At 38.9% G+C, this 26568-nt stretch overlaps 1 protein-coding gene across 4 annotated transcripts in view; it reads left to right on the forward strand.

Annotated features, from left to right (window-relative positions):
• FAM171A1 (family with sequence similarity 171 member A1) overlaps positions 1-26568 on the forward strand; it is a 91976-nt gene that overhangs the window by 61212 nt on the left and 4196 nt on the right. For all 4 annotated transcript variants that reach the window (XM_068934691.1, XM_068934690.1, XM_068934692.1 and 1 more), the window contains 4 exons: positions 3108-3266; positions 8674-8850; positions 23287-23403; positions 25939-26053. In XM_068934691.1, coding sequence (XP_068790792.1) covers positions 3108-3266; positions 8674-8850; positions 23287-23403; positions 25939-26053 — 568 coding nt within the window. The remainder of the gene's footprint in view (positions 1-3107; positions 3267-8673; positions 8851-23286; positions 23404-25938; positions 26054-26568) is intronic.

The following is a 26568-nucleotide window of genomic DNA, read 5'->3' on the forward strand; positions in this document are numbered from 1 at the left end:
AGAGAGGACTCGCGTGCCAATTTTAAACTTGAATGTATTTGGATTTTGTTTTGGTTTTATAAGTCTAAGCTGGATATCTTGAGTAATAAAAGTAGTAATAATAATCTCTTCCTAGTGATAAGTGTTGACTTGTTGAAGAATACTCTCTTGTAAGAATGTGGTCAGCATAAATCTTTCTTTCCGTTTTACCACTTCCAGTTCCCACAGCAAGGCTGTTCCCAAGCATAAGCACTAGAATACTCTATGACCTCTGCTAAAGCAGTACACTGACCTTCTAGCAAGATGGTGAGAGGTGGTTACCTCTCTCACAAGCCCCTCACTAATAACTCATGATCTTCTGCCTCTTGAAGTTGCTTGTGAGGTTTGGAGAGATCTGACTGAGGAGTGAAGAGGAGAGTCACAGTGAGTGGCAGGTTTCAGGCAACTTTCTCACTGCTGAGTTTCCTGCCACCAGCAATGCAATGAGGAGAGGAGGAAAGGGGGATTTCTTTACGGAGCTGAGGTTAATTTGCATGGATATCCCTGGTGGGAAGAAGGGGACATAGCTGTAGAGAGAGAGAGGGCAATGTGTGTAGTGTGCCTGGGGGGAAAGCAGCTTTACTGGTGTAAAGACAGGTCCCTTGTACAGTCTTCGCTGGGGGTGTTTTCGCTTTAATGCACAAATTTCCAAACCCATAGTAACGAATTAAGCATCTGGGAGGCACTAATAGGCAAACATTTCTGTTCCTGGTTTACAGAGAGGTTAAGTGGCTTCCCTGAGGTCCAGGACTTGATGCTGACAAAGAAGCTAGATTCCTTGGGACGTTTCTGTATGGAGGAGTTTGCGCTTGATAATCTAGAATGTGAATTAACCAGTTATTCTGCACTAATTTATTGTATGGACATGCTTTATGTATGCACAGAGTAGTTGTTTTGTTACAACAAACGGTTGTAAACTTCCTTTTTACACGAGGAGTTGTCTATGAGTAGCTTATGCCTTAAAATGTGCGACCTGGCTTGCTGCTGTGCAAGTTCCCTGTCAGCCCTGGGCTTAGCCATAAGAGCATTTTGCGTTGTCTGTAGCGTCCAAGAAATTGAGGTTTGCTTTCAGAGTTCGTCTCCCTAAGAATTAATAATTTGGCGGCTCCTGACTCTCCCAGGAGCTGCAAAATAACCATCTTTTCTAAAAGGAAACTCCGGAGCCTCGCAGTAAATTACTGCGTTAACAGGCTCAACAACAGTTATTTTGTTTTTAACTCTTAATTGCTTGGATCTTCAGAAATGTAATATTAGTTCTTTGCAGCCTGAATAATTCATCTTAATCAGATCTTTAGAGAACTGAAAATCCTACAATTTTACTTTCAACTGTTAGTGATAATCCTAATACTGGTTTCTTTGTTGTGTTTCTTTTTTCTTTTTTTTATTACTGTGGATGCTTATCCATATGGAACGTATGAACCCACACAGCAGTGCAGGCAGACGCTCCTGAATGTTTGAACAGATCTGTCCCTGAGGTACAGCAAACTATTACGACATTCCAAAGCACTAGGGAGATAAGTCTTCCCCTGACTTCACTGCAGTCAATTTATTTAGTCTTTTATGTTGTTTTCCATTTAAGCTTAGAAACTGGCTAAGAGAGATTTCTTCCTGTTTCAAATGTGTATTGTTTAATGACTACCTTCCGCATTTAGGGATACTGCTGATTTTGAGATCCTGATGTAAATACTTCAACGTTTCAGAAATTAAAAAAAAAAAAGGTATTATAAATTTTTCTTGCAAACTTACTAAAGCAATGACAGCTAAGCAATTAATGGTCAGCTCTTTGGTCAGCTCATTAATGGTCAGCTCAGTACTTAACTTAATCTACATAGCAGTTCTTGTTGGCTGATACAAAATTTATTGTGTGGAATTTCAGGTTTTCTCATAATTATAACTCCTGCTAAAAATAGTTCATAGGCTTCCACTCTCCTGGTTAATGACACTGGCAGTTGTAAAATTTAGTTGTTGAGAGTCAAGCTCTTTAATCTTTTTGTCAGTGAAGTTACATGTAACATGAAGCAACTGCGTCAGACTAATAGGAGAAAAGAAGCAAAATTGTTTTGAGTTGACATCTTTGAATCACATAGTCAAGTATGAATTAAGAAAAAAACTGCTTGCCTCTTGATTTTGTGCTGTGTGGGGAGCGTTCTTTGAGTATTCAAAATGAGCTCTGGAGAACACAATAGGTTTTGATTTGAAATTTAATTTGCATCTTGTATGCACAAACTTGCAGATGGAGTCTTGCTGTGTGTTGCTAAACAGTATTAGTGGTGAGGATTCATTGAAAAAGACTACTGACCTTATAAACGAGGGATTTAAATGGGATATGAAATGAAATAGTACATGAAACAGTCTTAAATCATGTTGCAGTAAAGACCCTTCAATTAACACCTAGTAATCTTGAAAAAAAGTGCTAAAACTATACTAGACAGAGGAAAACAGGGAAATCTTACATGCCAAGTAATGTGGTTCTGTTCAGAAGACGTGTTCATTGCGTGGGAAAATAAGGAAACTGTTTTCACCCAACCTTTGACAAGTGAATCTTTTTATACGGTGTTTTTAGTGAGCGTTATCTCAGTGCTAGAGACATGAATGTGACCAGAGCTTTGTAAAAATAAAGTGGGAAATCACACAAGTTAGTTTAGACTGCAGGTAGAGTTCTAGACTCTTAAATAGCACTTTATAGAGTTTAAACTATATATTGTTATTTCAAAGGAAACAATTTAAGCAATAATGTTGCACTGCATATATTTTTTTAATTTTTATATACATTACCTCTGAATTCATTTCTAGTTTCAGTGGTGTTCATTGAAAGAAGCTTGTCATGAAATTTGAAGTGATCCTGGGAATAATGTAATCAGAAAAACTTACGACATTGGATACCTTAAAGATTTTATTCTGTGATACTTGTGGAAAAATAACAGCAGTTGTGAAATAAATATAAAAATATTGTATTTCTTCCACTTTTCTAGTAGCTTTCTGATGTCTCTGTCCATCTCGAGCTATTTTAATTTGTAATGGAAAAACTGCAAATGCACTCCTAAATGTTCTGTCCTCCCTGGATATGAAGTCACTTTTAATTTTTTTAGGGGCACGAACTCAGCCACAAGTTCACTTTCAGAGAAGATCTGTGAAATTACCAGAGAACACTAGCTACAGTGATTTGACAGCATATCTAACGGCAGCCAGTTCACCCTGGGAAGTGGACAGTTTTCCTTATTTGCAAGGATTGGATGGAAATGGAACAGGTAACGCGCTATTTTTGGTTTTGTTCTGATTTTATATTGGTCCAGGGAACTACTGCTTAACTTAACAGAATTCTTGTGGTATTAGCACCAGCTGGTTCTCCTGCTGATAATCTTAATTATAGGAATCAATGTTTAAGTCAGCACAGAGAGCAAGGCCCTCCATTCCTTAAATACAGCCAGTGAATAGCAAAGTTGAAGACTCCTTGGCCTTGGGAGAATAGAAAAGTTTGTTACGCTCACGGTTTAGAGCTTTGTCTCCAAATGTGTCCTTTTGTACTTGCTCTGTGTCCCATTCAAAAATGGAGATTCATGTGAGGGAACAGAAGAGTTTTAACTTTAGAATGGCATAAAGTTATTGGTTAATTTTTTTTCTAAAAATAAATAAAATGCCCATATATTAAGGATTTAGTACTCTGTTGTTCTGCTATTTCAACAGAGTTGTTTCAGTGGCTTTCTTAAATGCATTGTACTTTTGGATCAAGCTTCAGCCAAATATGCATGAATTCTTTTAGCACCAAAGACGGGAAAACGAAAATTTGTAATAGAAACACAAGTATTGAACTCAAAGCCTTAATACGTTTTTATGACTGCCGCCGCCTGTTACTCTTCTTTTACTTCTCATTTAGTCTTGATTGAAATAATTGGTGTTGTGTAGGCTAGAGAAAAATAAAAGAATTAGGCATAACAGTCTTCAAATGCTTAAAATGCTGTTGCAAAAAGGAGAAGAATAATGTGCTTTCTGTGTTCCTACTGGGACTGGAAGAAAGCAGTGGGCTTGCAGTGCAGCCAGTGAGATCCAGATTAGCGATCAGCAAAATCTTGCTAATGATGAGGATAGTTTAAGCTCTGGAACTGATTGCCTCAGGGTGCTGGACTGAGTTATACAATCGCCTGTCAGGCTGGTGTAGGCGTAGCTGAGCCTGCTTTGAAGCCGGAGGGCAGGCTAAAAAACCGTTTGAGGTCCCTCCCTGCTGTTTCTCAGGATGCATTTACTTCTGATGTGTTGATCTGGTGATGCTGAATATTAGGTCATATATGTAAAGAGCATGTGAGTGAGTTTGCCAGTTTTTCCTCAGATAAAACCAGCAAAATAAACTTCCCCTTCTCTTTGTACAAATCTGAGCGTCTCCTTTTCTGTTACAATCAGAAATGCGTCTGCTACCTTACCGCAGCCCTCCTGTCCGCTTCAGCAAGCTCATCTCATCCTATCTCTTCGTCTGTCATTTCCCCATTCTCATCGTCAGCCTTTGCTTTTCTCTAGCTGCTTATGCTCAAACATGATGTAAGATCTCTTATATTTTTTAAAACAAAGGAATGTACTTGATCTCACTCCTCTCTCCATGTACTTCCTCATCTCCTTTCCTTTTATCTAAACCCACTGAACAAACTGTTGACAATGTGTGTGTGCAAGGGGGGGGGGGGGGGATTGTGTCTCCCAATTCCTTCCTCAATGCTCTGCAACCCAGCTTCCCTCCCATGCATTTAATTAGTCAAAACAGATCTTGCTAAAATTTTAAACGATCGCCTCTCCCGTGAATTACACAATCAGCACTTCATCTCCCTCCTATTTAACCTCCCAGCCTCCTACAAAACAGAGGACTGCACCCCCTGATTTTCTACTCCTCTGTATGCTGGTATGCACAGACTGTGATGGGAGCTTTTCTGTTTGAGCAAAGGGGTGCTGGGTTTGTCCTTTATTGACCTTCAAGTGAAAGTATGTCACAGAAGACCAAAACAACCTGAAAAGAAACGGAGTTTAAGAGACTGAGAAACAGCCTTTTTTTCTGAATACCGTAGTATTCAGTATAGTATAAGTTAGTATGATTATAGTGCATATGTGAAAATACTATTTTATAGATGTAATGTCGTCTGTTTTTAGTAGAAATTTGTCCTATTGTGGAAGCATTAAATTCCTAAGCTTGGATAAACTTACCAGTTTTCTACATCTCTAAGTGACTTGGCAAAGATGTCACCTGGAAAACTTTTTGAAGGGAGGAAAAAAATGAGATCACCACCTGCTGGGGATTTTAAAATATTTCCATTCTCAAGAAAAGAAGAAAAATGTCATGTACAAATTTTAGAATTCCTAAGTAACTTAGCATTAATTTGTGTGGAAAAGGTAGATTGTTCATGAATGCTGCCCCTTTTTTTCAGTTAGTCTTCTACTCATGTACAATTCTTTAGACTTTTGGAGCAGGTCGTCCCATTTGTTTAAATATGCTCAATTTTGTGGCTAGTATTTTTGCAGGGTGACTTTACAGTTGTTTTAAATAAAAACTATTCTCTTTGAGTTGAAGAAACGAGTTTTCACGTAACCCCAACTGGGTGCTGAAGTAGTAATATGGAGCAGTGAAAATTCAGTGCATGAATCAGCCTGTTCCAAGCATAAAAATTAAAAGCATTTAGCTGCAAGTAGTGATAAGCTTATATAAGGTTAGCTTGTTGTTTGTATTAATGACCAGCTAGTGAGCACTAGGTTGGTTTCACAGAATCTTATCCTTTTAACCAAACTAAACAAAACTTCCGTAGTCTGCAGTAATGGTCTAATGGTTTTGTAGGCTGTTTGCTTCTTTACAAGGAGTCAAGTCTAAGTTACAATGGATTTTCTCCTGATTTTTCTAGAGCTTTTCTACAGGTCACCAGATGTCAAAAATGGCAAGTGATAAATGAAAGTTGACATTTATTGAAGTCAACTCCCATTTAATCTGTACATGTGCTTACCATTTTTATAGCATCTGAGAGTTTCGTAAGCATTGATTTTTAATTTACCTTCACAACAGAAAGGAGAAAAGTTATCTTTAATGAGCATTTACGTACCTTGCAAGGGGGCAGCCTAAAGGATTTTTCTTCTTGCCACAGGTCAGTGGATTTCACAGACTTCTTTATCTTCTAACATAACTTCTTCAGCCCAGCAGCAAGAGAAGTATCAGTGCTCCTTAAGTAAAAAAAAAAAAAAAAGATAGTGTTTCACCGTCAGGATGCTTCTTTGGGGGCTGAAAACTCGTATTTACAGATACGAGGTAGATATCGTGTCTTATCAAGACACTAATGTAAGCAAAGTTAAAAACTTTAAATCTCTAAAAATAATCAAGTAAAGTACAAAATGTAATTTAATTTTAGATATGAATTTTAGATTCTAGAAACATTTATGTTGTACCTTTTGTCATTAGGAATTTGTGTATGCCAAAACCTGACCAGGTTATGATATCTTTTAGCAACAGGAATTTATTTCCCTGACATCAGCCTGAGGGAAGATTTTTTGGTATTTCGTTCTGTGGTAATGTTGGTAGTATATGTTGTCATTTTAAGTTAAATGCTGTTTACCTGACTTATCATAAACATGATTACCACTCAGTGTAACCCCACTCTAAATAAAGCACCTTCCCAACAATTTTCGTAACCAGCAGATTTTACAAAATTGTTGAATGCACTTGGCAGAACTCTTGCAGTGCTGTGATACCTGTCATCACTGAATTTAGAGTTTCTGGTGCAAAATAGATGGTTTAGGAGATTAATAATGGCATGTGTGGCCTTACTGTGATAGGTCAGAAGTTTTAGTCCAGTTCAGATCAGCGGAGATTGAAAGCCAGTACTGTTGTGCGCTTACATCGTGATTGAGGTGAAAGTAATTGGTGGTCTGAGTCTAGTGATTTAGGGACGAATGTCAATCTGACAGAAATTACAGGTGTTATAGGAGAGGCTATGGACAACCATGAATAAAGGAACAGCCTTTTCTCCACCAACTCTCTCCTCTTTCTCTGTGCTTTATATGCTAAGGCCATAAGGGGATGATACCCTGCACCATTGGAGCTGATAATATAAATGCCTGGGCAGACTGGCAACCTTCCCCTACTCCCTAGTTGAATTCCCAAACCTTCTTTTTCTTTGGCTGCCTCTGTGGCTTTTTTATATGGCCATCTTCAGAGTACTTATTTTCTCAATGCTTTCATCCCTCTGGAAGATACGCTTCTACTCCTCAGCTTATAGTGGTTCAAAGCAAATGGTATGCTCCTGTGTCTGTGCTTTCATTCTGCCTCAGGCTGTTGGCTTCAGAACAGTGATGCTGTCCTTGACATCTGGGAAGAACATGGGTCAGAGTTGATGCTATAGTAAGCATCATGCAGAATTACTTCTGGTTATTTCCTGTGTCTTCAGTTTGGCATCTGTCACAAATGCTGTATTTGTTTAAAATTTTTAGGAGTTTTGTCTCCCCCCTTTTCCTGGTGATGTTTTAACTTTGGTGAGCTGACTGTCACTTAGAGATGTGGAATTTAGTAAAGGCCTTTCCTTGAGACTTAGTCACTGTTAGGAGACAGCATAAAGTTTTTCATACTTTCCCACTGTTGCCTTGAATGTATGCATCCTAATGAACACTGGCACTGAATAGTGCCTATTTTCAGTGCCTTAGTTTTAGCAGGTGGACATACCACTGTTGTGCGGGGATGTGTTTTACAGGCAGTTTATGCTAATATAAGGCAACGGGTTTACAGAAGGGAAGGGATTCACTGAGCTGCGCACCACTCTGTGCACCTTTCCCTGTGTGCAGACAAAGATGAGCCCCACAGCAGGATTAGCGGCTGCACAGCCACCACTGCCAGCGCAGAGGAGGTCACAGGACTGCTCCTTTTAGCATCAGTGCAGACCTGTGGGGGCTCAAGCCCCGAGTGAAACTGAAAGCTCAGTCTCTTCGATGTACAGCTCAATACCTATTCCTTTGTGCTCCAGATTGTCTCGATTTAAAACGGTACCTAAGCTTGGGGTTTCCCCCGTAGATACTCGTATACATCTTCCTTTTTTCTCTGTCATTGATTCATTTGGTTAAATAGTTGAAGGGTTATAATATTTTATAAATCATGTTTTTGTCAACAAGTAACGTCCTTTGGCACACAGTTTAAGCATAAAGAATGATGATTATTACCTTACATAGATTAAAAAAAAAAAGTTGCATATTATATTACTCCATTTAGCTTAGTGCCTTTCAGCGAAAGGCCAGTGGAAGTATACCCTGCATTCTTACACATGGAACTATCATCCTCTGCAGTGCCACCACGTAGCTGGATGGGAGTTGGTTATAAAGTAGACTTATATAAATAAAGGCTTGTAAGGTGTTTGCCAGGATTATGGTTGCGATATTTGTGTGTATTAAGTTAAAGATGAATGAAGATGAGAAAGTACATGCTGGACATTTTTGTATTACTTTTTTCTTATCTTTAGAATTTTCCAAAGTTATTAAGTGAAAAGTACAGAAGTATATACAGCTTGGTTGTGGTGAATTTTGTAAGATAGGGAAGATTAATATCACCTTCCCTTGAGAAATATACCAGCCCATTACTGTGGTATTGAACCACATGGGTGTGTCTTAAACAGGAAAATATGTAGTCATAATATTCCTTCATTCTCTTGGTAGGTAACGGCACTAGGTATGACCTCACCCCTGTCACCGCGGTCAGTGTTCATCTTCTCAACAGTGATGGGACTCCAATCCCAGTGAATGGCCCCATCTATGTAACAGTGCCTCTGCCAACAAACAGCAACTTGAAGCACAATGCACATGTTCCAGCATGGAGGTTTGACCAAAAATTTGGTAGGTAACGCATAACTGTGATCCTCCTAGATGGCTTCTTTTGTCTGAAATTAATGTCTCACTGCATTTATGTCATACTAAGGTCTTCACTAGAGTCTGCAGAAATCTGTTTTCTTTTTATGTCTAAAAGCAGAGAAGGCAATGAGTTTTATTAATCAAGCAGTATGGCTAGGTATATATACTTGAATAGCATTGTGTTCCACTTCTATATTTAAAAAAAAAAAAAAAAAAGTAAATGTGACATTTTGCAAATGTTAAATATTTTATGTTAAATCTAGTTGGAGATAATTTGATTTCACCCAGAGACTGAGAAACGGTGAGACCTATCAGCTATGGCACTGAACTGGAAATCTGGAGAAGTGGGAACTAGTCTTGTCTTTGCCACCAGTCAGCTGTCTGACCTTTGGTCCATCTCATGTCTCTGTGGCTCAGTTTTCTGACTCTCATTTAGGAAACATAATGGTAACTTTTGTGTGAATGACTTTGAGATTGACTGATGCTGTCAGGAAGGAAAGTACATACAGATTATTACAAACAAAAAACAAAACAAAACAAGCAAAATTCATGAAACATTTGAAAGGATGGAAGCCTTTATCAACATAATCTGTTAAATGTGCTCAGTTTTTTAAAACCGCAGGGTGAACTTTGCTATTGTGAACAAGAACACAGAAGTCTCCAGAAATTTGTGCTTTTGGCCCTCCTATTTTTTTTTTTTTTCATTGCTTGCTGGTATGCCATGCTGACTTTCTTTATACCTTCAAAGTGTAAAGGATTAAGGAGTACGTAAGCCTTGCCCTAGTCTTCAGAAAAGGGGTGATTCCACTTCACCTATTCCACTGTGCCCTCTGAAGTATAATAGTAGGTGGTTATTAAGAAAAAGAAGACAAGGAAAGAAGAATGGAACATGAGAAGCGCAGAGGCTGCGAGGAAGAGAGAAGAACAAGGAGTCAGAAATGTTGATCTGTCTACAGGGGTTTTGTCCCTGCAAGGCAAAAGTTTTCAGGCAGTTTATGATCACATCCAGAAGTAGAAAAACTAGTGTGAAACCACTGTGTATGATGGGGGGGGGGGGGAAGCAGGGAAGAGAGAGGTGGAGGGGGAAATAACCTTTTTGCTTCCTTCCTGCCCCTTCTGAAAAAGGTGATGTTTCTTCAGGTAGCATTCATGATAAAGGATGCCATTGAATGTATTGGAGGGTAAAGCCATAGGAATTCTTTCTTTCATAAAGAATTATTTTGAATATAGTCCAGGACTGAATTGTAGAGAAAGAGTATGCTGAAAGGATTTAGAGTTTCCTTTAACTGTGGAAATGGCAATTTTCTAGTGGTGCCCCAACAGTAAGTTTCATTTGCATTCCTCCTGAAACGGGTTTTGATTCGTGATTCTAAAAACTGTTTTGTTTTCACTAGTTCAAAAAAAGACTAGGAAGACTGGCTCACATTTACTTTTCCATAAGAAGCAGTCCATCCCTAATCCTTCCTGTCAGCTGCCTGTAGCCTGCCTCATTGCTGGCTACTCAGTTCCTCACTGCCAGTAAAATGTTTCTGATTTTGATTATGGCACTTTCTCATTTATGGCCAAATTTCTATGCCTCTGCAGCGGGGCCATAAAAGCGCTCTTAACTATGGAATATGATTTTCACTGTTGCATATAAAGAGCTAGTTACCCTGTTGAGTGTAGTATGTATTAGTATAGATCAATATGGGTTAATTATTTAGTGCTGCAGGCTTGACACTTTCAGTCTTGAGGCAGGTTCAGCCTTTTTGCTTCATGAGAAACTGCTGGAGCACTTGCGTTGTTGGAAGGGGAAAGCATAAGGACTGCTACACAAATACGGTTTTTGTCAGGCCACTTAACTTCACAAAGCCATGGAAAGGAATGTATTGACGATGTTATGCTGAGGCTTCCAGCTCACACTTGAGCTGAAGTAAGCATCTTCCCGTGCAACTGAAGATGTTCAACAAAGATGCATTTGAGCCCTGACTGCAGCATGCCAATTCTAGCAGAATTTTGGCCGCATCCCAACCAATTTAAGTAAGAACAGCCTAATCTAATAGATAGAGCAGCTACTCTCCCCTGTGCAGGCTGCAGTAGCACCCTAAAGGCTATCAAACTAGCCATGTCTTGCTGCAACATGGTGGTACCCTGCCACCCCCACTATTCCTCTTGTGCTTAGGCTACGAAGGGAGGAGGACGCATGCTGGCTGTAGTGGCTTTGGCCTTTAAGAATTTCTTCCACGCTAGCTTCCTTAACTGGCAAACAAGTTGCTGTAATCCATTTGCACTACCAGATCTGTGCCTTGTCAGGATTGGCCCTCTAAACCCATTATTCTGATTTTCTCTTTCATTTCAGGAGCTGTTTTTTTTCAGTGCTAGTTGTGCTGTGATCTTCCCTTAATAGATTTTCAGTGTCTTTATTATTTTCACAGTTGTATTTGAAAATGGAGTAAATGCCAGAGATGGAGAACCAGGAATGCATTACTAGGCAATAATGGTGTGCTTCTCTAACATATTAGCAGTACAGTGGGCGCTTGTTCATGCAAACCATTGTTTTTGTTCAGAATACATGTGGTTTTCATCATTACACTATGAAGTATAATGTGCTCTAAAAGGCAGAAATACTTTTCACTTTTAGGAGAGGAAGTGGAGAAGGGACAGAAATACTAGAAATATGTTTTAATCCTTAGAATCTCATATGTTGTTCTGAGCACGTGATGCACTAATGTAAACCCAGTGGCATCTGACTGGAAGCACAGAGGCTTTCATAGTTTCTACAGAAATTATGCATATTTGCATATTACAGCAGCCAAAAATAATTAATGACTTTTTAGGATGTTTACCATAAACAATCTGTATCTTCAGTACCACAGTTTCTGTCCTGGAGAGAGGACTGGGGAGAGAAGGAGGAGAACCAGCATAATGTAGTTAAGGCTGAGGGTGGCTTCATTGACACTGATGAAATAGCCAGAAAAAGCAGGCTGACATCAAAATGAGACAATCTGCTGCATCTATTGTATACTGATCCAAATAAGATGTTTCATTACAAAATAAACTTACTGCTTTGCATGTACAACAAGCAAATTAAAGCAGTAATACCTTTCTGAATAATTAATAAAATGAACAGCAACTAGCTATGCCCTGGAGAAGTTTTAGGAAAAATGAATGTGCCCAACCCTGTTCTTACGTTGGAGATAAGTTCTGCCACTTTTCTCTGCTGCAGTCCTTAGTGTTGGTAATGATAAGCAACGATGCATTAACGTTATGGAGTCATTTACTCTAAAGTGCAACTTCATCATTTTGCGCTGTTGATGTGCCTCTATCTGTGTCTCAGAGTTGGTAAAACCCTGGAAGAGCCTTTTTATGTGTATTATGATACACTTATGGTTTTGAACATAAAAGATATTTTGGATTATCATGTTATAATCAAGATTGCTAACTATTTTGGGTTGTTTTTTTTTTTCTCCAAGCTTTATCTCATTTCCCTCAGAAGCTGAAGAGATTGAAAAACTTTTTTTTTCTTTATCCATAAACAGATGGTTGAGATCATGACTTCCTCCCTGTATATTTGCCTTGATGTCAGTAGGATTTACAGCAATATAATTAATCTCTCTATTCTTGGACACCAAATTTCTGGCCAAGATTTATTTTCTAGCCTTGTCCTCTTCAGTCAAAAGTGCTGGAAATAAATACTACAGATCCTAGCAGAAATGCAACTTTGTACCTTCTGTATCATTTCCAGCTCCCACCAGCTGGACTGAATAACATAGCACTTGTTCTGCTGTATTCTCCTCAGCCCCCATTTTAATTCTTTATACTTTATGTTAAGATGCCTATTTTTCATATGATTCAGTGAGCAAAACTGTTAGACCAGTATTCTTCGTTTCAAGTTCTCAGTTTCATACCGCGCAGTATAGAAGCATAATGTGGCATCTAGAGTTCTAGATTCATATCTAGAGCTGTATGTAGGTTTTTACCAAACTTATAGATAACAAAACATGCCAGAGTGTATAACATGGAATTTGGGAGTTACTCTTCAGTTAGTTCATTAATCCAGCAAATAACAGGCAAATACTTTCAACTCCATTTTCAACATTCTTTATCAAAGCACATAGGAGTGAAGGGGTTAAACCTCCACCCTTTCTCTCCTCACTCCTTAAAATATGTCACTTTTTGTGCATTAATGTATAAATTAAGCTAAACATGTCTCAGAATACTGTTTCTCTGTTCTTCATCTTCCCTAAACACTTGGGGTACATCTTGGACATGACCTTGTTGTCTTTAAATTAGTAGCTTCTTTGCAGAGGAGGATGTTTTCCCCAGTGATTATAATCTCAACCATGTATTAATGTAAAGTGATGGCAGAACACAGAAGAGTAGCTTGGGGAACTCTCTTTATAGCTTTATAAACAACAGCACTTTATATACTCGTGCAGTGCTTGGTCAGTGCTTTCTGGCTGCATTTAATGCCGTAATAGATGTCTGAATACATTAGAAAATATGGTACTTTATTTTCTGGGTGACAGCCTGCCCTCAGTGGATTAATTTCCATTTTTTTATTTTGGTTTGGTTTGGTTTTGTATGGTCAGGGTTTCCTACTTGTTTCTTCTTCACCAAAATGAAGACAATGTTTTCTGTGCTCCAGAGAAGCCATGAGGATATACTTATGTATAAACAGTATTGGTACTAACTGGAATATGGTTTTGCTGTATTTCATGTAGGCGATGTGATGCTCACTTTTTGTTCATAGTGCTTATAAGGAGAGAAGGACAACTGCTGTCAGACAGAAAATGTAAACAGGTTACTGTGCATCTAGCTTCCTAATTTACTGCAAAGCATTTGTAAATAAGATGACCTGTAAAAGTGTCTGATCAAACTTCTCATGTGGTAGCAATGGTAATTCCACCAAAGAAAAGAATGGCTTATGTTTTCCTAGTGTCAAAAAAAATCCTTTTTATTGTGAATTTAGTTAACTTCTAGTTGCCACCACATTCATACAGGGCATGGCAGACAAAATAATTACTTAACAGAAGAAAATTTGCATTCTGTTGCTTGAGTGGAATATCTGATACTATGTACGAGTACTTGTCTCTGAACTTGGGATAGATGGACTGCATTTGGACTACATACAGCTGCTTATAGGATCAGAGCTTCAAGAACTTCTCAGTGGGTTTCACCGAGTTTATTATGTGTAAGAAATGTACAGAACTGTGTCACCTAAATTGGCTTTCATATTCTCCTAAGTCCCAGCAAAGGATGCATTATTGTATGAAGCACAGAGCATATGTGCAAGAAAACACGTTCCCTGCCCCTAAAAGTTTGAATTTCGTAAAAGCGATATAACCAGACCCAGAACGTTTGGTTCTAGATCAGATGTGCTAGTAATGCGGAGATCTATTTTGAAGTTGCCAGGAGAAAACCAAGCCTCCACAAAGCTCACAGTTACACTATTTCTGTAGTTTGCAAGCTCTTTGACAACTTCATTTTAACTTTCTTTTTTATCTCAACTGTCAAGGTTAAATTATTCGTAGAAGATTGAATAGCACTGAGGAATAGAGATGCTTAACTAACTGAAAGAATTCTGTATTTTGTGTGTTGCCATAGAAATGGCAGCTACCAAACCTAGCTTTTTGTCATGTATGATGCCTACATAATAGGTGCAGATATAATTGCAGAGTAGTAGACAGATCTCAGCTTTGAAAGGAGAAGAAGCTCTTCCTCTGATGCTTCACAGTGTAGCTCACTGAGGTACGTTCTTACTAACGTGATTCCTTTGGAGAGGTGTAGTGGATCACAGGAGGCGTTTGTGTTTGTTTATCAATATGTACATTGTTTTTAAAACGGATGTTGTGGTTTTCAAATGTGTAAGCGCTGTCAGTGGATTCTCTGACCCTCTCCATCTTGTCCCTCATACACCATCTGAGTTGTGTGAGTGGTGACCATAGGAATTTGTGGCACAGCAGATGAGTTAAAACCATATGTGATATGGCATTATGTGGAGATTAGGAGGACATAGAAGGGATCGAGTTGGTGCCAAAATGTAGTAATAATGTACAAATAATCTACCCTTTTGTGCCGAGGAAATAAAACTTGAACCAAATAACATAACTTCTGGGGACACTGATTTTAGTAATGGACTATACATTGTATCCTATGAATGGCACTGTAGCTCCACCTACAAAAACCATATAGTAGAAGATGGAAAGAGATGGATGCTAGAATTCAGGAAGTGGAGGAAGGATTATTGTGTTTCTTAGGACTGCTGGAGTTGCAGAGGAATTGGAGGTGGTAGAAGTATGCAGAGAGCAGGAGGATGCATCACATTAGCTCAGTGTAGGAGAAAGAGGGTCAGGTGTGAAGTGTCCGGGTGGGGTTGGAAGAAACTGAAGATGACGTGGGGCAGCCTTCCTCTGCAGCTTTGGGGTGATAGATCAAGTCACAGTGTGCTTGGTTTCCACTTCCAGCTCGAAAATAGTAACTGAGTGTGAGTGTGATAGAAGGCTGAATAAAGTAAAAGGCACAGTGTTTTGAATTTTTTCAAGGCTTTTATTTATTTATTACTTGTTCTAGCAATTTTTGTCAGTAGCTGACAATGTGATTAATAACGTGATAAAGGGAGTATTAAAGGCAGTATCTTTTATGTACACCCGTGACCAGGAATAGTGGAGCAGCAAGCCTAACTAAGCTTTCCCATTTGAAATATAATTACTGGTTTATGTATGGAAGTAATTTTCCTTAATAAGTCTCTTCTGTTCTGGCATTCGGGAAGGAAGTGCTGAGGGAACCAAAACATTGCAAGCAATTCTCTCCACAATGTGCCCTGCCTTTTGCCCAGACATCGTTAAAATTATTAAATAATGAAAATCGAGATGTTCTTTTGTTAAATATTTGGCAGATGATTTAAGGGGAAAAGAAATGAGTAGAGGTAACAAAGAAAATCTACCAAGCTTCTCCGACATTAGTAATAAATTGAAGTGTTAGATTTGTTTCTTGCAAAAATCTTTTAGATATCATGTTAAAAGTGTGAGTTTTCCTTACAGGACACCAAATAATGATGGTACTGCTAAACCAGTGGTAGAGTTTAACCGTGGAAGGCTTGTGGAACAAATACTGTAAGAGTGGAAGAATAATGAAGGCATGAGCTCAGAGCAAGGACTTTTTTTTTTTTTTTGATGTTGCTTAGCAACGCCAAAAACAAAATTGTAATATTGACTTAAATGCTAAGAATTTTTAAACCTCTGTGTATTAGGGGGTGATGAGCAGAGGAAAATAATGTCTACTGATAGTCAAGAAGGAATTTTTCAACTTCCTATTTCCGTGGCTCTAAACTTTTTAGAAAATAAACACAAGTAAAACCAAAAACCCATCCTTCTGGAGTAAAACGTGGATGCTGATGAAGATTAGAGGTGATTTTCTGTTGGAAAGAAAAATCTAGTAAGCAGATTTCAGTAGCAAGAATGAAAAGCTACAATTTATGTATGCCAAGACATACTTGAAGAGGATGTTTTCACAAACTTGCCCTTCATTAACTCTCTGTAAGAACATGGCCGTTTGAATTGTCTAAATCAATTACTGTTAGAAACACTGTTAGTGTATTCTGAATAGCCTTTGCTGTCCCACAGTCTGATAATAACCTGCCTCGTTCCTTTTGACACATATATCTCCATTTAACTGTGAATCTTTGCTGAAGCAGTGCAATCCAAGACATCATAGGCATCATAGAAGAGGTGTGCTGAAGGAAAGCCACTTCTCATTAAGAAATGTTTATTTAAATATATATACTATTAAATAGTAGTGTTAAAAGTATCTTTCTTTTCTTTCCAAAACTCTTTTGTTCAGGGAAGATAATCTTGTGAATAAAAATAAATTCATATAATGGGATTATGCTTAATTTGCTCTCAGGCTAATTGAATCCTCTTATTTGTCAAACATATTGGAACCAAATTATTTTTGCTGTAAATAGCACAATTTTGTTTCGCTGCTCAGTGGCTTTCAGTGTGATCCTATCACCAGTTGTTAAAAAGAAAGAAATTAAGAAGCAAATGATATTTTATCAATAGAGCCGTTTCCTACCAGAAGCTCATATGTAAAAGTAATTTGTAGGGGAAAAAACAGCTATCATAAATTTAAATGCCTGTGTTATTTAGACTTGAGGACTGTTCTTAGAGGAAGTTGCTAGCTACAGCACACGCTTCTGACAGTCATTTACCAGAGTAGCTTTGATCAGTGGCAAGAGTAGTACACCGTCCAAGTAAGCAGAAGGCAGTGAGGCTCCGAAATGGTCAGCTTAGAAAGTTTAACATGAAGTACGCAATCGTACACGTTCTCCCAGAGGGTGAGGTCTGTGCTTGGGTGCTGATGTGCAGGTTCCCTCTGAAGTCAGTACACACGGCTAAGAGTGGCATTCGTTTATTCTTGACTTTAATAGGAGTCACATGTGTCTGTCTAGAGCAGATGGCCTTGTTCTGCCCAAAGTAAGCGCAGTCCTGCGTCGCGTAAGCCAATAGGAAGTTTGCCCTTGACTTCGGTGGGAGCAGTGTGGGATTGTCAGCAGGCGTGGTCACGCACACGGAAACCAGAGGGGCTTATGTTTCCCTGCATTTCGCTGCAGATTAAGCTAAAGTAAGAAGATCTAGCTTTATATGAAAGTGATGTCTTATTCAGAGGCATCATGCATCTAGACTACAAAAGCAGATCCATTCTTGCCATCTGGACCCAGCAAGCTGTCACACTGAACGGTGTCTTTTGAAGTCAATACAACAGCTCTTTTACGGGCAGACTGGCCATACGTGCAACACGTTGTTTGTGTAGGGAAATAGTCTAGAACAGCTTTTCTGTAATGGCTTTTCTGCAATAGTCACCCGTCTGGAGCCTCTCCTTGCTGAAAGTACCATTTTTCAATCTGATTTGGAAGTAAGTTAAATTAAATCACAAAAATAGCTCTTCTAGCGCAGAATGTGTGTTGAAATGGAGATTTTTGCTGCTCAGACTCACTCATCAAAATCTCTTCTTGCTCCCCTTGGCAAGTCCTAAAAGCTGCCTGAGATAAATAAGCATTCTCATCAGAAACAAAGTTATGGTAAAGTATTAAGATGCTTCTCTCTAGCAGACTGCTCTGCTGCAGTCTTCAATTTGTTTCTGGTATTTGGGTATTTTTCAGTCAGTTGAAGCTGAGCTTTCTTTATATGATTACTTTTTGATTTGTATTTCTATTAAAGTACTCTGATTTTTATATACTTTGCAGTGTTAATAATAGTTGCTTTCTTATCTTCCTTTTAAGTTAAGTGTGTAAAGGAGGGCTGGGCAGCTGTTTAAAAAATTTTCCAAGAAGATATTTGTTAAATGATACCATTCATTCCAAAAAAATCAGTACCACTAAATATATTTTGGTCAGGAAAGAGTTAAACTCCTAGGTTCTCCCCCCACCATGAGTTTGAGCCAAAAGCCAGCTCCCCGACTTGAATCCTGGATCAGCATGTTGGCTTCACTGAGCAGTAATAGAGGAAAAAGAGGAAGAAAAATGTAAAAATGATCTATAAGCAAGAATGTCTCTATATATAGAAGTTTTCCATGAAGCACCAGACACTCTTTATGAATTGATGGCAAATTGGCCCAAATAATACGGTGCTGACAAACTATACTGAACTTGCTGCTTCTGCTCCAAAGATGCAGTGGCGTGTTTTCTCTGGAACTATAGAACCCATCTTAAATAAAAACGATGGGTTCCAGTTCATCCAAACATTGGTATGGCTTTTTGTTTATACTCTTGTTTATTTTTTGTTACTTAACAATTGTTGCACACCATGTAAAACTTGGTAAACAGTGAAGCTTGTTGGTTGTGCTGACTTGTGGGAGAAAGGAAGTAGATGGGTAGAGGATGTTTGGATAATAATGAATTAAATTATCCTGACACTTAGCCATGCTGGGAGGTAAGACCTCCCTTCCCTCCTGAGTCCTTCTGCTTGGTTCTCCTGCAACTGTAATCCTGCCTGTGCAGAAGAAATCAGGACTGCTTGCCCTTATGCCATTTGCAAGCTAGTGGATAGGAAAGGGCAGGAAGCGGAAGGAGACCTTTACTTACTCCCCCTCAGCCTCCAGCCTTGTTCACAAGAGCAAATGTGTGGGGACACAGAGGGTAGTGAGCTGCACCTTCGGAAAAGGAAAGCGTCTTTCATCCTGTTGCAGGGAAGAATCTGGGATGGGGTAGGAAATCCATTCCCAAAGCCGCACAGCTGTGCATTTCTGCCTACTCAAGGTAGTTTGAAAGGCTAGGAGGATAGCTAGTGAGTGCAATGTGACTGTTTTTTGTTTGGTGGAAGGTCTGGCATTAGTTAATTATTGCAAGGTATTGCCCATAGGAAGCTATAAGAACACTCCTTAGTGTTTAATAGTAGTTAAAAAGTGACCAAAATATTAGAATGTATAAAGGATGAAACAGAAGAGAAAGGGAAATGCTCTGATGGACCAAAAAGGCACGTCAGTTCCCCATAATGCCTGTTGGCTTTGGCTATTTGATCTCAGGAGAAACAATGCAGGACTTTGTGCTTCAACTGTTCCCACTCAAACCCGATTTGCTGCTGTTGTGAAGGATGGAGTTCTCCATTTTCTCCCACCATCTGGGGGGATACTCTGTTTTGTCAGTGAACTTTAAGAGACCGCAGAAATAAAAGCGGAGAGATTTTCAGCGGACTCTTGGACCAAGAAGGAGTCAAAAAAGGTTCTCAGATTGTTTACCCGTGGTTCTCAGGAACCCACGCTTGGCATTGTCCTGGTGAAGCAACTTGTGTTCTTTGTGAGCACAAAGCCATTTAAAAAGCAATTCTTCTGTAGCTGTCATCACATACTAATGTGTGGGGTATGGACTTTTTCATACTTAACAGAGAAGCATTGTAAGTCTTGTCTGATGATGTCCAGTACCAGATATATTGTCTGGTATGTTTTTAAAACTCTTAACTGTCCGTTACAGAGACGGGGAATACCATTTTTCCCTATTGTTAACACCGACCAATAATAAAGTTTCTGGATTTTATCCAGTGGCTAGCAAAAATGGGTGAACTAAACGAACGGAAGACAAGCACGAAGCCTTACTGACCTTCTGCAGTAGACTATTGTTGCTTCCATTGCAAATACAGGGATTTCTTTTGTTGGCAAAATATGAGCAATCTGAGCTGCTGCTTATTTGGCAGGATGGCAGCTGAGCTCTGCTCACAGCGATAAGAGTGCAGCCTCTGTTAGCTTCTTGATCGCGGCATTATGCAAGCACAGTATTATTGAGCAAAAGGCTTTTGAAGAGGCATTACAAGGATTCTGTTCATTAGAATGCAATGCAAAGTGAATAAAGCAAGCTGGACACAAGTTCCCCCTAGTGAAGAAATCAATAATAACTTCTGCTCAAAGAGGTAACTACACAAAATAGACTACAAAGATAATGAACTTTGCTACGTTACATACTTATGTGTTCTCTGTGTACGTGTGGGTGCATGCGTGTGTGAATTCAAGGGCTTAAGAGACTGTAAAGGAGGCATGACGAATTCATCACCCAAACCCTTCCATTCTTTTTTTTTTTTTTAAAAACTGCGTTTTTACATCTCTGTCCGTCTTAAAGTTCTGTTTCACACAGCTGTATATTTAAATAGTTGATGTATAATCTGAATATAATCTGTTTGTCTGAAGCAGCTGTTTTCTCAGGCCTAGCACCTGGGTCTAGATTACTTGCTCCACAGATCTTGCAGAAGAAAATTGTGATGTTTAGGCTTAAAGGAGTTTTCTCATCACATGGCAATGTAATCACAACGTAGAACAGAAGCAGTCTGTGACACTATGAACTATTTTTTCAGCTTGTGACTTGGGGCTGTTGGAATGACACAATCCTCAGAAGTGCATTGGCAAAAAAATCTGAAGGGAAAGTGGCTGTCTTTGGAAAAGAAAATGAATCTCTTTTTCCTAGTTTTTGCAAAAACTTCACATGTAACTGTGGGCAATTCAGTTCAATCTCTTGTTCCTCTTGATAATGCTTCCTTAAATTACATGAGCTAATGGCTATAATGAGGTGTTCTCAGACATTTATGGATGTCATATAAGCAAATCTGTTGCGCATATTTTGATCTCTCTAGTCCTGTGAATCAAAATTATCTGTCTGACTTTCTCTATGGAGTAACATGAAATAACATGTTATGAAATAATATAATATGCTACTGTATACTGACTGTATTTGGAAAACAGAAGATTATGTCAGTAATTGCTTGCCTACAAGTTCAATTTAGCTTCAAATACATTGTGTACCGGTGATATTTACCTATATGTAGAAATTCTCTCCAGTGTGTATTTTTGTGACAGCCTTTCACTATGTTCAGATGGGTTTATTATTAGCCAAAATGGTGGACTTCAAGGGTGTACTTTCATACAAAAAATCATTCTCATATATAGCAGGTTTGCACAGATGAATAATTTAACAAACAGTGAAGAAATCATCAGCATCTCGGTGGTATTTAAGAGAAAAGAAAAAGAGAAATCTCTTAAGTGTGTGCTGCGCTCTCTGCCAAGTGTACACCTTACTCCCATACACAAAATCCTTAGCAACATCTGAAGAAGAAAAGGCACCTTTTCAGGAGTTAGGCACAGGAGACTATTTAAAGGAAGGGGAATTACAAGTATAAGGCGGAGCTTTCCTTTAAATGGAGCATTTGAAGCTTAGTAAGGTAAAGGCAACATTTTTTTCTTCCCTTTGGACAGAAATAGAGAGCTACTCTACAGAAATGCAAACGAGTTTATCCCGGCTCTGTACAAAGAGTAGCTGTGTCGGCAGTCACGCTAAGGTGTGTGAGGAACCTCCTTATTTAGGCTTCGTTAGTTCTTTGCCTGCTGCGACACCCACTGGTGATGCTGGGCGAGAACTGCTGCTCCAGGAGGTGCCCCTTGGTGTCCAGGCGCAGCATCTCAGCTGTTTCTCTTGGCGCCCAGGTCTGCTAAGCGGCTCTCGCTGCCCTTCACTGCCTCCTGTTTCCTCGCAGCTGGGCTGGCATAGCTGTTCACACAGCCCTGGGAGCCCCTTCAGGAAACTCACGTGGGCTACAAACAGCCCACGACACAAAAGAGAGATATTTTTAACCTACATCATTGCACGCCCTCGTGTGTTGCATGGCTCCATAAGCAGTTGCCCTGGCATAACTGAAGAGTCTGTGTGAAGGCAGCAGGGTGGAAGCAGGGGAAAGGGAGGAGTTTAGCTGGTAGTAGTGTTTCAGCTGGTATTGGTGTTTCAGGTACGTTTGTTACAGCCTTAAAGAATTTCAACAGCGTGTCCAAGGCCGAAAGGCATTGGCTGAAATTATTTTCTTCCACAGGCATTTGTTTTTCTACGCACGCCCACATATAGCTACCATTACACATGTTCATGTGCTTTCTTGTATAGAAAAAATAGACTGTTACTTTATTCTGATCATTTAATTTTCAGCAGTCCATAGTGTTCAGCAAGTCCTGTGTTTCTTTCAAAGAGAATAAAGATGAGAGCGGTATACAAGCCATATTGGATATTCAGTGCATCAGAAACTAAGGTGACTTTTTTCCTACAAACCCAGAATCAAGAATCTCAATGTATTAAAAAAAAGAATGCAAACAATTGATTCAGCTTAAAAGTTTTTTTGTAGCCCAGTTTTTGCAAAGTTTTTTTACCTTGTGAAAACAGAACAATTTTCAAGTAGTACAGATTGTCCATCTGGACTGTTTAAGAGTTTTGACCACTTAAACACATGGGTTTAGGATTGTCAGTCTAAATTATTTTGAAATTACCATTTGATAATTCTAAAAAAAATCTATAATATTTTGAAAGAGTGTTTTAAAAAACTAATTGTCCATTACTAGATGAACAGTATTCCTAAACCCATGCACACTCTGAATGACTTAACATTGCTGAATCACAGAGCTGCTGCAACTTGATTTTACGACTCTTGGAAATAACGTTCATAAGCCTGTTTTCCATACAGGAAAACTAACATTTTGGGGAAGCATTTCCTTTACTGTTCTGGAAGTTGACAGCCAGTGCACGAGACGGATGTGTGGTGTAGGGAATTCGCATGCACGCATGTGTGCGTGCAATTGTGTTTTGAGAGGTTTGATATCTACGTATAATCAGCTTTGGAAATATCCTCCTTCAAAAAGGGGAAATCTGATATGACAGTGATTACCTTCTTTAATGCTTGTTCAAAGCTTTAATACCTATATTTCATTTCTTAAAACTTGTTGTGTACAAAGCTTTTGAAATGGCCACAAAGATGATTGCTTTTGGGAGCCCTCAAATGCCGCTGACAGAAGCAGGATCTGGCACTTTGCAGCAGTGTATACAGTGTTTAGTTTACACAGACTTTGTTACAATTTGTTTTTCCAGTTTTTTAGAGGGAGGTGTGGTTATATCTGTAACGCTTTCCTACAACCTTACATTTACAGGGACGTGGCTGAAGAGTAGTTTAGGCCTTGTGCAACAAGAAGGAAATCAGTTAACCTGGACTTACATTGCACCTCAGCTGGGCTACTGGGTTGCAGCTATGTCGCCTGCTATTCCAGGTAAGATGGAACTGAATTTTATTGATATGTCCTGCATTGAGTAATTATTTATTCATATATAATGTTTATATTTTTCAGAGTGACCTCATCTGAGATGCCCCAGCTTGATCAATAATGGATTGTTAGAAAACAGAAATCTGAAAGTAAAGGGCTAAAATCTTTTGGGGATCGTGGGGGGGACCCCTGTACTCAAAAATTGTTTTGAGCCTGTTAATCTCCAAATCATTTCAATAGGAACCTTTTTAATTAACGTATTTTTTCCTTTGATGCATTTAAGTCACCGCTACTTGGTAGAGCCATTGCTAGAAAATGAGCGAAGTCGTAATATCACTGTATTGGGGTTTCAGCAGACAGAAAAATATCCACTATGGAGTTTCTGTAGAGACACTCCTAGAGGGTGGATTTACCTTAGGCCAACGTTGTCCTAGGTTGTTAGGTTTTGTTTGCTTCTTTTTTTAAAAAAAAAAAAAAAGCTTAAATTGCACACTTTGCCTTGACTTAGGCTTTATATCATCCTGGTGACTGATTAACTTGCACTGTGAATAACTTGGGGTAGAAGTTCTAGGAGATATATTAGCAGATTTGCATTGGTAGATGAGTTTCTTGGTTGCCATTTGCAAGCATCTTATGCAACTTTAGAAAAATCACTTTGACCGAAGTATTATGTGTACTTCTGTGCCTATTGAGATTTATTAATGTTGCAGCTAGGTGTTCCTTTTTTCTCTCTGTGGCTGGCTCAGATTTCTTAGTTTTAGTTCTCCAGTCACCAATAGTCAGAGATACCTCTTTGTAAACCAGGCAACCAAACAAAAATTCCTCCTCTTAGAGATTTTCTTCATTAGCTTTTTTGCATGAAAACCAAATACAGTAGGAATGGAAGCATTCTTTCCTTGGCTGTGCAAACTAAATAAACTATATCTAACCAATAAAACAAACTCTAATGTGAGGATTGTTTTCGAGCTCTGCTTGTATGTTCACCAAGTTTCTTCGTGATATGGAAAACATGTAGCGTTTTTGCTCTGTTACCTTATGCAAACTTTTATTTAAGATTATATTAAGTGAAACTGCTGGAATATTCAGCTGATTTGTTGCTGAGCAGAGCTTAGATGCAAGTGCAGGTCAGACTTGACTATCATTGAATTTAATGAGATCTTACAAAATAATTGTACCTTAAAAAAGCAACTACTGTGAGCCAAAAGTTTCCAAGTACAGCTCTGTTCCAAATTGTAAGGAAGTTATACTCATGAATTTTGGCCGTGTAACTCTAAATTTATCCCAAGTAGGTTTACATTTGCCCTTGCAGTTTTACTTGTAGGGCAGAATTGCTGCTTGTGTCCTACTCTCCCTTCTTTTTGAGGGCTAGATCAGCATTCCTAAAGCTGTGACACAATGGGAACCATGTTTTAATGAAAAGCTCAAATGATTTATCTCTTCCCCTGTTTGCTTAATGTCCTATAGCAACAGTATCAATTATATAAAAGTAGTGGCAGAATAGAATGTATAAATTTTTAGATTTCCCAAATGCCATATATTTGATGTTATATTTGATTTTTAAATAAGATTCTCTCTCTCTCTCTCTCTCTCTCTCTCTCTCTCTCTCTCTCTCTCTCTCTCTCTCTGCTTATTTCATCTCCTCATTGACTCTATTCCATTTCTTATCTCAAAAAATGGGCAAAAATGAGCTTTGTATTCCTGGCAGTGGCTCTACAGACCACTGAAGATACACATGAGGCTTTAGAAATCTCATGGTCTAGAACCTTAATGTTGCCCCAGTATACAGGTCAACGTTTGCTGTCCTTCACAGTACGTGCATGTTACTCTGTAAGCCAGTGCTGTAGCTCCTTACCTGCAGATGAAAATCTGGACCCATATTTCAAAATCATATTGAGGATATTACAAACTAACAGGGTTGTACATGCATAATTGTGAACAGATACTGCCCACATGCATGTGTTGGTGTGTTGAAACGTTTATGAAGCATTATTGAAACCTGGAGTTACAACACTTTCACTAGTGGCCTGGTTTTTAAAGCTATTGAAGATCCACTTAGCTTGGTCTAGAATTATGGGCACCAACACTTTTCCACTCTGTCCTCTGCTGCACTGTATGTACTACTTTGTGCAAAGAGATACAAATGTAGTTTATAGAGAAAACTTTAGCCACAGTGCTGCTACATGCATTACAGTGCTGGAAGATGCTGATGGCTTTTCTCCGGTGATGAGAGATGACACATGGTGTCAGCACCAGGATCTGGAAGGCAGCATTCACTTTTGCATGCTCCCTTTGAAACTAGCTGCTTTTCCACAGAGTTATCTTTTTTGGACTTGCAGTCATGAAAATCAGCACATGCTTTCTCCACAACTCGCTCCATTCACCAGAGGTGGTCTGCTCGGTAGGCACCAGGGCTGTGAGTGGCAGTGTTCTTCACTTAGCATCTTGATAAAAGGGAAGCTGTTCCTCTCTTTGTTTAAAGTGCTGTCCCGCTTTTTGTTTGCAGATTGTCACAGGTCTAAATTCTCTTTTCTGGCCTTCCAGGTCCTGTTGTCACGCACGACATTACCAGCTATCATACAATGTTTCTTTTGGCAATTTTAGGAGGGATGGCTGTCATACTTCTTGTCTTGCTGTGTCTCCTTTTGTATTATTGCAGGTAAGAGTCACCATCCTAGTTATTTAGTTCATGTTGGAAACGTAAGCTTTTCTGTGCTCATGAGACTAAAGGTTCTATACAGAAACGTTTTTTTACAAAAGAAGGAAGAAAGCAAGCACTCAAAAAGAAACAAACGGGGAGATAAATGTCACGTGTTGCTGATTACATACAGAATCCCTAATCCCTATCTTGGGTAGGGATGGTAGCTGAAAAAAATCACAGCACCTTATGATTTACAGCTGTGTTTTCCTTATAAGACATTTTCAAACATAGGCTTGAGGTTGAAGATCTTGATCTCTGTACCTGCTCTGCACTTGCAAGTCATCTGTTCTCATCAATCCTATCTCAAAATGAATGTTAAATCTTTATCAGCAAGTGTATACTAATAAGTCATTTTATATTTGCCTCCTCTGGACATTTGCTCCAATTTACAATTGGTGCTTGAGATATTTCCTGATTGGCAGAAGCTTGTCATTGATTTCATCTTTGCTCTTTTAATCAGCGCTTTAAAATCT

The sequence above is a fragment of the Struthio camelus genome, chromosome 2, assembly GCF_040807025.1.
Source record: "Struthio camelus isolate bStrCam1 chromosome 2, bStrCam1.hap1, whole genome shotgun sequence".
Lineage (NCBI taxonomy): Eukaryota > Metazoa > Chordata > Aves > Struthioniformes > Struthionidae > Struthio > Struthio camelus.